This window comes from Octopus sinensis, linkage group LG7 (genome assembly GCF_006345805.1).
Source record: "Octopus sinensis linkage group LG7, ASM634580v1, whole genome shotgun sequence".
Taxonomy (NCBI): domain Eukaryota; kingdom Metazoa; phylum Mollusca; class Cephalopoda; order Octopoda; family Octopodidae; genus Octopus; species Octopus sinensis.
Window position 1 is genome coordinate 58,648,507 of NC_043003.1, and position 11,014 is coordinate 58,659,520.

Here is an 11,014-nt window from a genome sequence, read left to right on the forward strand (position 1 = left end):
GGATACAGGTGCAAATTTATACACTTCTAAAGCAGAGTATGTTTAATCCATATCAATGCACATTAAAACGTAGAACTAAACTATTTTTTACACCCTGTAGTCAAATTAAGCAACTTTAATTACTGTGTGTGTTTACTCATTACAAGGTGTATTATATTTCATGATATTTTAGCGATAGAGGCATAATATATCACTGAGAGGAAATATTTATTCGCACTTAAGAGGTCATATAGGCAAAAGCCTATATGAGAGTTTCTCTCATCGTATCTATCGCTGTAAAGTTCATTCTAACAGTACATCCACGTTTAAGTAGGAATTAATGTTTCATGATATTGCACAGCACACCTGGATTTCTGGAAGCCAGATAAAAGGTTCATTATTGTACTAATCAAGAGTCAGCTACGAAAATAAGGCTACTTGCTTTGATCGATTAGTTATGTGAATATTGAGGCCTAGTTATCACTTAGTTTGCCCTCTCTCCCGTCACTTTTTCTCTTTATGTCTTCTTCGATGTTTTGCATCACTTAAATATTTCCACATTTATTGCATCTAACTCCAAGAAATAGTGAAGAAATATATTAGAAAACAGTAAGTTGTTCACATGCATATCTACTCTTCACCATCTCGATTGTTTTACGTATAATAAGAAAACTTTAAGATGCCTTTAAATCTATGAAATTGCTTTCCCTGTCATTATTCACTATAGATATTTTACAAACAAATCGCAATCAGATAAATATATATAAATATTTTATTTAAAGAAATTCTTCTCTGAATATTATTTCATTCTGTTGTTTCATTTCATCTCTACTCAAACAAAATTATGATTATCAAAGTTCCAAAATGACAAAATATTTCAATATTGATTTTTCTTTTTGTCCACTGTTTTATTTAATTTTATTTTAAAAAATCGTTTTGCAAAACATATTTTGCATAAGATTCAGTTTATGATTAATTAATATATCACGTATAATTATTTCTACTTTGTTATATTATTATTCTTCATATAAAACGTAAATGGAACCCCTTAGTTTCTTTCTTACAGATGACAGTTGTGTTGTTTAACTAAATGAAGGGTAATACTCGAGACCTATTGATAAAGTCAGTTACAGGTGCTTATAATTGAATTGTAGCACTGTCGATAATGTTAGAAAGAGTGGTTTTTATATTTTCGATAAGTCTCACTTTGAACTATGAAAAAATAATCGTGATCTGTCCTATTTGTGAAAATCTGGCTCCTCTTTGGAGGTCTTGTCCCATGTACTTAACCCGAGTACTGATCAAACATGAGCTTTTTCCGCCAAGATGTAACCATGGAATTCTTCTACCGAAATCCTTAGCAAATGAGCTGACAAATTTACCACACTTTCCTCTTTTAATTCCTCGTGCCAGTGAGCAACACACACCACTTCCGCTCTCTCTTTCTCTCTCTCACGCATTTTATTTCATTCGCTGTTCGAATTAAAACAGGAACGTATGAGAGCTCATTGGTTAGGCGAGGTTGTAGCCGTTAAGGGTAACTGCGAATCTTCACTTTACGTTTTAACTCGGGGCGATAAAAGGGAGGGTTTTTTTTCTTTCTATATTTTCCTTATTATTAATTGCATGTCTACTAATGCATAAATGTCATTACAATAATATTAAGGCAGAGGTAAAGCATACGCACATAACCCTAAACACCTGGTGTGCGTATTCTTTACCTTCGCCAAAATTACTACAGACACTTTTGGCACATGCAGAAAAGCCCAAAATGAATTGACACATCAAATACTGGTTTTGAAAATTTTCCGTTTTAGACTTTAAAGCCCAGGATCTCTCTCACTTTTCCTATATATTTAAAGGCATGACTGTGTGGTTAAGGAAGAAGTTCACTTTGGAATCAACTGGCTTCTGATTCAATCCCACTACGCGACACCTTCGACAAGTGCCTTCTTTATCCTCGAGCCGATCTATGCCTTGTGAATCAATTTATAGACGGAGCTGAAAGAAGCCTACCGTGCACGCGTGTGTGTGTGTGTAAATATATATATATAAAGGGTGGGGTGCCTTGTCATGACATCATGTGATGATTGTAAATGAGCCTCACTGTCATACAAACAGTGATGTTTGTTTCGGGGTCTTCCATGAGAAACATCTTTGCGATATTACCATGTCAAGAAATAGGTGGATTAGCAACTTAGGACTTAGAAAATGTCTCAATGAATTGCGTTTGATCCAAGCAAGCGTAGAAGAGTGGATATTAAACACTATATATGTGTGTGTGTGTATGCAGCAGGCTTCCATGTAGTTTATGCCTATAGCAGAAACTTGTCCTAAGTGCTGTGCAGTTGGCATCTTCTATTACAGTCATGAGCTGAAAGGTCATTACGCTTGTGTGTGTGTGTTTCCTTGTGATCGTCATACAAGCAGTGTCACAAATTTCCAGTCTTTCATGAAAAACGTTCAACTTTGAGTATATATATTACATTGCTTGGAAACAGGTATGGGTTGGTGACAGGAAGGGCATCTGGCCATAGAAAGCTCAGTGAATTTCGTTAAGCTGATTATATATCATCACCATCATTTTATATTCATCTACCATCCTGGCAGGAGTTGGATGGTTTGATCAGATCTGACAAGTCTGAGGACTGCATTGTGCATCAGTATCTACTCTGGTATGGTTTCTACAGCTGGATGCCCTTCCTAAAGCCAACCACATTACAGAGTGTATTGAGTACCTTTTTTCTATCATTTTCATGGCACAAGCATTATTGATGTTACCATGCAGTTTACCAGATTAAGATCTTCAACTGAGTGAGGTTACTATAGAGCAAGATGGCTTTTATGCTGGATGAGAAGTTAAAGTACAAAAGAAGGGGACAGAACTGAAAAGGTTTCTTGCTGTTGAGGATTTGCATGGCTACTTACTTTAAAGAAGAGTGGATAGGCTGGAGTCTGGAAAGACAGCTAAAATAGTTGTGATGAAGTGTCAGAGTAGACCTTGAAGATACAAGAAATTGAATAGAGATGAAGAGTGACAGAAAAACAGAGTGAGGGAGGGTTGAGGTTGCAAGAATGTACAGAGAGAGAGTGAGGAATGGTTGAACATACAGAATTGGTGAGGGATGTTGAACAAGGGTTGAAGAGTGGTTGATGATAGATAGATGGGGTAAGAGTAGGTAATGGCTGTAGAGAATGGGTAGGGTTGAAAAGTTGGAATAATAAATGGTGGGTAGTCAGTGATACATGACACGGGGTGGAAAATAGAGCAGAATATATAATGACTAACAGTAAAAGATGGGTGAGGAGTAGCAGAATAGTTATAATACAATAAACAGGGGAAAGATGAAAATGCAATGACATGGATGGTCAAGTTGCATGAGAGAAGGGAGAGGTAGGTGTGATGCTGAGGGAGATATGGTGGTTGAAAAGGAGATATAATTTGGTAGTGCAAAAAAGGGTGATCATCATCATCATCAGCATCATCATTTAACGTCCGCTTTCCATGCTAGCATGGGTTGGACAGTTCAACTGGGGTCTGGGGAGCCCGAAAGCTGCACCAGTCCAGTCAGATCTGGCAGTGTTTCTACAGCTGGATGCCCTTCCTAACGCCAACCACTCCGAGAGTGTAGTGGGTGATTTTATGTGCCACCGACACAGGTGCCAGACGAGGCTGGCAGACGGCCACGCTCGGATGGTGTTTTTTTATGTGCCACCGACACAGGTGCCAGATGAGGCTGGCAAACGGCCACGATCGGATGGTGTTTGTTACGTGCCCACAGCACGGAGGCCAGTCGATGCGGTACTGGCTACGGCCACGTTCGGATGGTTTTCTTGTGTGCCACGTGCCACCGGCACTGGTACCACAAAGATACAAATTCCATTGATGTTCATCTATTTTGATTTGTTTTGATTTTCACTTGCCTCAACAGGTCTTCACAAGTGTCACAAGAAGGAAGGTATGCACAGGTGGACTGACTACGTCCCAGGTAGGGGCTACAGGTTATGGCCTGACTAGTCTTGCCGGGTCTTCGGATGGTGTTTTTATGTGCCACCGACACAGGTGCCAGATGAGGCTGGCGAACGGCCACGATCGGATGGTGTTTGTTACGTGCCCACCAATGTAAAATATAAGTAGGGAGGAACAACATTAAGAATTATGGATGGATGGTGAATTAACCCTTTCGTTACTATATTTCTGACCAAATTACACCCCTTATGTGTTTCAATTAATTTCTAACGTAATCATAAATTTAGTCTGGTTTCATTAAACAACTATAACTTTTTTATTTATCGATATATTAATCTGATTTTTGGAAGATAATTTAATGAAATATTCTCAACCAATTCTATACTATAATTTTTGTCACAAAGTGACTGTAATTGCAGGTAGATACAGGTAAATTCCACAAAATATAAAATTATTAAAATTTTGTTCAAACATCGCTATAGAAAATGGGTTATTAGCTAATATTCAATTGGGTATACAACAAAATTTTACGATAGAATTTGTTATTCTGGGTAACTTTCTGATACCCATAATAATATTTATGGCAAAATAGTCTTAATTTCATTTAAGGTTGTGGGAAACCACAAACTAAACTTTCTTTCGTTTTGTTTACATTTTAGCGTAACGGCTCGTTTCTGCCGTAATGATTTCAAATAGGCTCATTCGAAAAAGTAAATAGAAATAGTCTAAGGCTTTACCCTTCTGGGAAAGTCTGTGGCTTGGTCCAGTTTCTTCAGAAAAATCACCGAAAGAAACAGTTTTTAAATTTTCACTCCATTCAGGTGCCAATTCGTTTTCTTTATCGCTATCGGAGATCTCAGATTCACTGTTTTCACTTTCGGAAAATGAAACATCAGATTCATTATCAAATACCACATGCTTTTTTTTTTCAGTCATAGAGTTAGATTTATGAAGGTCTTCAGTAGAAAATCCTTCGAATTCTGACTCGCTGCTTGATATAATGAAATTCGTATCCATTTTTTGTCAGAATTACAAATTTTGAAAACACAATAGGAACAAATTTCGGAAAAAAATCTCCCAAAATTCACGGAATTAAAATTACACTTCGATTATTGTACAAAACTGTAGTTGAACTGTTTACGAAGTATAATACGTGTTTTCACGAATGTACTGAAGAGATTTGCTCTGATATTCTCATTTAAATATGAATAGGTAAATTTGGGCGGTTTGGTCTCATAAACCAAAATTTTTTTTGGGCGGTTTGGTAACGAAAGGGTTAAGTCGTTCTTGGAAATGAGAAAGATAACTGGTATCAGAAAATGGTGATGAATTATGCAATTATGAAGTTAATGAAGGAGTTAGTAATGGATGACAGAAGGCTTGAGGATGAAATTAGGTGAGGGATGCTGTTGTGTGTATGTGCATGTGCATATATATATATGCACACACACAATCACATTGTATTTCCAGAATTTCAGTTTTGTTATAATAGGTGGTTCTTCTTGAGCACTACATGTCACTTGTCATCCCTTCCATGAGGTTTAAAGTTCTGAAATCAGCCTATGGATGTCTTCATCCATAATCTCGTGCCATTGTGGCCGATGACAGTACCGCCTGATTGGCACTCGTGCCAGTGGAATGTTAAAAGCACATCCGAATGTGATCGTTGCCAGGGCCACAGATTGGCTCCCGTGCCGGTGGCACGTAAAAAGCACCATTCGAGCATGATTGTTGCCAGCGTCGCCTTACCAGCACATGAATAACAATATTCGAGTATGATGGTTGCCAGTGTTGCCGGACTGGCTACCATGCATGTAGCATGTAAAAAAACACCTTTTGACTATGGTCATTGCCAGTACCCCCTGACTGGCCCTCGTGCCGGTGGCATGTAAAAGCACCCACTACACTCTCAGAGTAGTTGGCATTAGGAAGGACATCCAGCTGTAGAAACTTTGCCAGATCAGATAGCGCCTTGTGCAGCCTTCTGGCTCACCAGTCATTAGTCAAACCGTCCAACCCATGTCAGCATGGAAAGCGGACATTAGAAAATGATGATGAAAGAGAGAAGAAAGGACCTTGCACATTGGTGTAAAGAGTTGTCAAACAGTCAGATATGGCCCTATTTTTGTTGTGGTTCAGGATGCTCTGTGTAGTAGCAGTAGTAGTAGCAGCAGCAGCTACTATCCAAGATATGTGAGCAGTACTGTAATGAGTGTCTCGCTTGTGCATTGTATATGGTCAATCTGTGTTCAGAGCTAAAATATATGATGGTCATAAAGAGAAAACCTCACCTTTGAGATGTGGTGATGGTGGTGGGAGGTGAGGGTCGGGATCGTTGATGTGATGTCACTATGGGAGATCATTATAGCTATGAAACTCAGTATTTGCTTGAAGAATTAACTGAGTTGATCGTTTGGAGGGGTTTAAAGAAGTCATCATCATCATTGTTTAATGTCTTTTTTCTATGCTGGCATGGGTTGGACGGTTTGACTGGGGACTGGCAAGCCTGGAGGCCACACCAAGCCCCAATCTGATAGGAAATAATTTCCCCTTGTGAGATGGCATCTGTGGAAAAGACCTTGGCTGAATAGCTTTCTAAGGGTCAGAGAATCTGACTGAGACACAGGTATAAGTAACTGAAGTAACTATGATTTCACTTGGCTTGACATGTCTTCTCAAGTGCAGCATATCACCAAAGGTCTCAATCACTAATCATTGCCTCTGTGGGGTTCAAAGTTCAAAGATCATGCTTCACTACTTCATCCCATGTCTTCCTGGATCTATCTCTACCACAGTTTCCCTCTTCAGTTAGAGATCGGCTCATCCTGAAAGTTGAATAAAGATTTCCTCAGAAGATAGCTTCATTACATTTCTGCTCACCCTCTTGCATGTTGAGTATTCAATCTGGTATGCAGTTTGCTACCATTTTTATCTTCTTCCTGGCTGCTCCCGCCCTTATATATCACAGAGTAGCCATGTAGCTCCTCCATGGTCAGAATCCTGAGCTTGTCCCTCAATCATACCTCAGTCTCTAAGCACCTGGAATAAGGCCACCTCACCCTCTTAGATACACCGCACTCTTTTTCAAGGTGCTTTTTCCTTTTCTTGCATGTTATTTGAAGGCCTCACTGTTGCCACTATCAGGAAATAAGCATCCAATACACACTGAAAGGGCATCCTACCATAGAAACAATGTAAAACCTTACATTAGAGCTTGACACAATCATGTGGCTTGCCAACATGGGAAACCAACATTAAATGATGATGGATCAATAAAATATATTTTGTCTCCAGAAAGTAAGACTGAACAGCAGTACAAACAGTTGTTAGATTTCTTTTTACTTATACTGTTTATCATTTCAGGAAATTCCTCAGAAAAGACACGTAAAGGAACACATGAAGAATGGCTTTATAAAAACAACATCTGGTTTCAACTGAAATTTGAAGTGATTTAATGAAGTCATAAAGAAAGATATTACATTTGTGTTGAATGAGCAGTAAACAACATCATGGAGAAAACAGCATGTGAGAACCAGGTTCATAATGAAACACCATCTGATAAGAAAGATTTATCTCATGAGGACCAGTTGAACGTAGCAAAAAAATTGCACACCTGTAACATATGTCTTAAAATATTCTCTGACATTGACAGTTTGACTAATCACAAACATATCCACACCGAAGACAATGCACACCTATGCAATGTTTGTGGTAAAAAGTTCTCGCGTAAAACCATTTTAACTCGTCACAAGCAGACACATGAAAAAGAAAAGCCCTACTACTGTGATGTCTGTGGTAAGACATTTCCTGACATTACAAAATTAGCTTGTCATACATGTACCTATGCAAGTGAGAAACCGTATGTGTGTAACGTCTGTGGTAAAAAATTCTCACAGAAAACTAATTTAACTCGTCACAAACATACACATACGGAAGAAAAACCGTACCGTTGTGAGATTTGTCCTAAAGCGTTTTTGAAGTTCGAAGAATTATCTTCTCATATTCAGACTCACTCAGATAAAAAACCATACCGTTGTGATATATGTAGTAAAGCATTTTCTAAAAGGAAAACATTAGCTATCCATAAACATATTCACATCGATGAGAAACCATATCACTGTAATGTTTGTGGGAAAACATTTTCCAAAAGTAAACCATTAGTTATCCATAAACGCGTTCACACCAATGAAAGACCATACAAATGTGACGTCTGTGGTAAAGCATTCTCTCAGAGTGGGTATTTAACTTCTCATAAACTTATTCACACAGGAGAGAAACACTTCCAATGTGATACCTGTGATAAAACATTCTCTCGCAAAGATTACTTGAAACGTCACAGACGTATTCATACAGGGGAAAAACCATATGAATGTGATGTCTGTGGTAAAGCATTCTCTGGAAGTGCAAATCTAACATGTCATAAGCGTAAACATACAGGTGAGAGGCCATACGAGTGTAATATCTGTGGTAAGACATTCTCGACAACTGGAAATTTATCTTGTCATAAACGTATTCATTCAAATGAGAAACCATATCAGTGTGAAGTCTGTAAAAAATCATTCGCTCAGAATGGGCATTTAACAAATCACCGAACTGTTCACACAGGTGAGAAACCATACCACTGTGATATCTGTGATAGAAGATTTTCTATAACTGGAGATTTAAGACGTCACAAACTTACTCACACTGTTGAAAAACCCTACCAGTGTGACATATGTGGTAAAAAGTTCACTACAAATGAAAATTTAAATTCTCATAAACATATTCACTCAGAGAAAGCTCACCAGTGTGATATCTGTGGTAAAATATTTTCACTGAAGAGATATTTAATTAGGCACAAACATATTCACACAAGTAAGAAACCATACAAATGTGACATTTGTGGTAAAACGTTCTCTCTACTTGCAGACTTAACTCTTCACAAGCATATGCACACAAGTGAGAAACCATATACGTGTGAGGTCTGTGGTAAAATATTTGCACGAAAGAGATATTTGATTAGGCACAAACATATTCATAAAGTCTTGAATCCTCCCCAGACTGATGAGATTTGTGATAAAACATACCCTGAAAGTGAAAATCTTACTTCTCAGCAAGATATTCACTCAGAGAAACCACATCAATGTGATATCTGTGGTAAAATATTTGCACAGAAGAGGTATTTAATTAGACATAAACATATCCACACAGGTGATTATCATTGTGATGTATGTAATAAGACATTCTCTCGAAATGAGTATTTGACACTTCACAAACGTATTCACACAGGAGAAAAACCATATCCGTGTGATATCTGCGACAAAGCATTCTCTGCAAGTAAAATTTTAACTCGCCATAAACTTACGCACACAAGTGATTTAAATACCTGTGATAAACAAGTTCCACCCAAAACTACTTTGGATATTCACCCTCAGAAAAGCAGTCTGGAAGTTCTCTCACCTCCCAAACTCCAGCAAAGCCATCTGGTCCCTCACCAAGAGAGTTCATGGAATCCTCCAACCCACCATCCCTCAACCAAGATGCCTCTGTTAGCACACCCAATGTGAAAACCTCCATATTTGTTGCTCGTATCACTTCCGACTACACACTGCTCACGTCAACAAAGCTCCTTCAAAGTCCCCTGTTTTACCACCACAGTTATTGTGTGTAAAAATGGGGTCTAGTTGGTTTGGCTGCCAGCATTTCAAAAATTAAAGTTTATTGAAAATTTTTTAATTTGGTACATTAATATACTTTTCCAAGCTGAATTGTTGGAGTTATTTCACTTTTTTCTAGTATATGTCTTTAATAAGTTATAGAGGTTTAAAGTTTGATCATTTTCACCCAGTCAAGAAAAAGGATTTGACGCTGTCATTTTGTGTGTAACTACATGTATTGTCAACATTATGAAACTAGCACATGTTTTTATATGAAATTGTAAACAAATCATATTCTGCTTAACATACGACATTTCACCTTTCATAGCTTTTTTTAAAATTTGGAATTTTCAGAAAATTTTTGCAAATTTGTACTCTACACACAGGAATTCATACGATTATAGAATAGGTGTGATTCAAGGCCTATTTAGCTGTTATTTTTAGCATATCTCACGACCAGGATACAAGCAACAGAACACCATGTCAAGGCACGTGGCATCGTGTAGAATATATTTGTCAACACATGTACTCTCTCATTAACAAAAAGAGTTCTCATGCTTGGTTTGTTACTATGGAAACAGGCATGAATGTATCTGTGGCTTACGATTGGATAGATTTACCCTTAATTTTCAAACTTTAATTGCTAATAACTCTTTATCTATTGATTTATAGTGAAAATGATTTTCACATCACCCATTAGCCTATAAAAGTGTATCGTTACACTGAATATGAAATCAATTCAAACAGAAATTGATGTTTGCAACCAAACCAACGGGATCCTTAAAATGTTCTTTCATTACTTCACAACCCAGAATGACAATTGATACTGACCTTGTTCTTTTCATCACTCTCAACCAAGGCACTTCAGAGCTACATCCAGTCCTTATCAGACTCTCTCTCTGTCTACAAGCCCCTGTCACAATCCATGGAAACATGCAGCAGTGTATCCCTTTACCTAAAATCACAACTCTGCTGACTAACATATTGCTCTCTTTCTCCCTCCCCTTCTCACTCTCTCTTTCTCTCAGCACCTCAATGAAGATTGAATCAATTGCAAACAACTCTTTCATGGACCTTCATCTTCATACAACTTCTGCAGAACCACTTAAAATGGAGACTTGCTTTTGTCTATCATTTGCCTGTTCTTATTGCTCTTGAGAACTATCGAAAGCAAAATTGTGGTACTCGAAATAGGTAATTCTCTCAATCATGTTTGGTATGAGAACCTCCTGCCTTAGTTGTCCACATGTAGTCTCCATCTATCTGTCATTCCCTGGATTTCTGTCAGACCATTACAACACATACTATCAAAAACTATCTGATTCATATTCTATAAACTCTGATGTACTCCAAGGTTTAGCTGCGTCACCCACGCATTTTCTTCATATATATATATATATATATATATATATATAACAGCATCAATGTA

At 37.8% G+C, this 11,014-nt stretch overlaps 1 protein-coding gene across 1 annotated transcript; it reads left to right on the forward strand.

The window, feature by feature from the left end:
• Positions 1-446: 446 nt before the first annotated feature.
• LOC115214269 (zinc finger protein 883-like) lies at positions 447-10,746 on the forward strand. The gene is made up of 2 exons (XM_029783414.2): positions 447-588; positions 7,313-10,746. The coding sequence occupies exon 2, from the start codon at positions 7,459-7,461 to the stop codon at positions 9,493-9,495; it is 2,037 nt and encodes a 678-aa protein (XP_029639274.1). The 5' UTR covers positions 447-588; positions 7,313-7,458; the 3' UTR covers positions 9,496-10,746.
• The last annotated feature ends 268 nt before the right edge of the window (positions 10,747-11,014 follow it).

Excerpts from the sequence above, each read along its gene's own strand:
- LOC115214269 (XM_029783414.2), top strand. The coding sequence starts at position 7,459 with ATGGAGAAAACAGCATGTGAGAACCAGGTTCATAATGAAACACCATCT.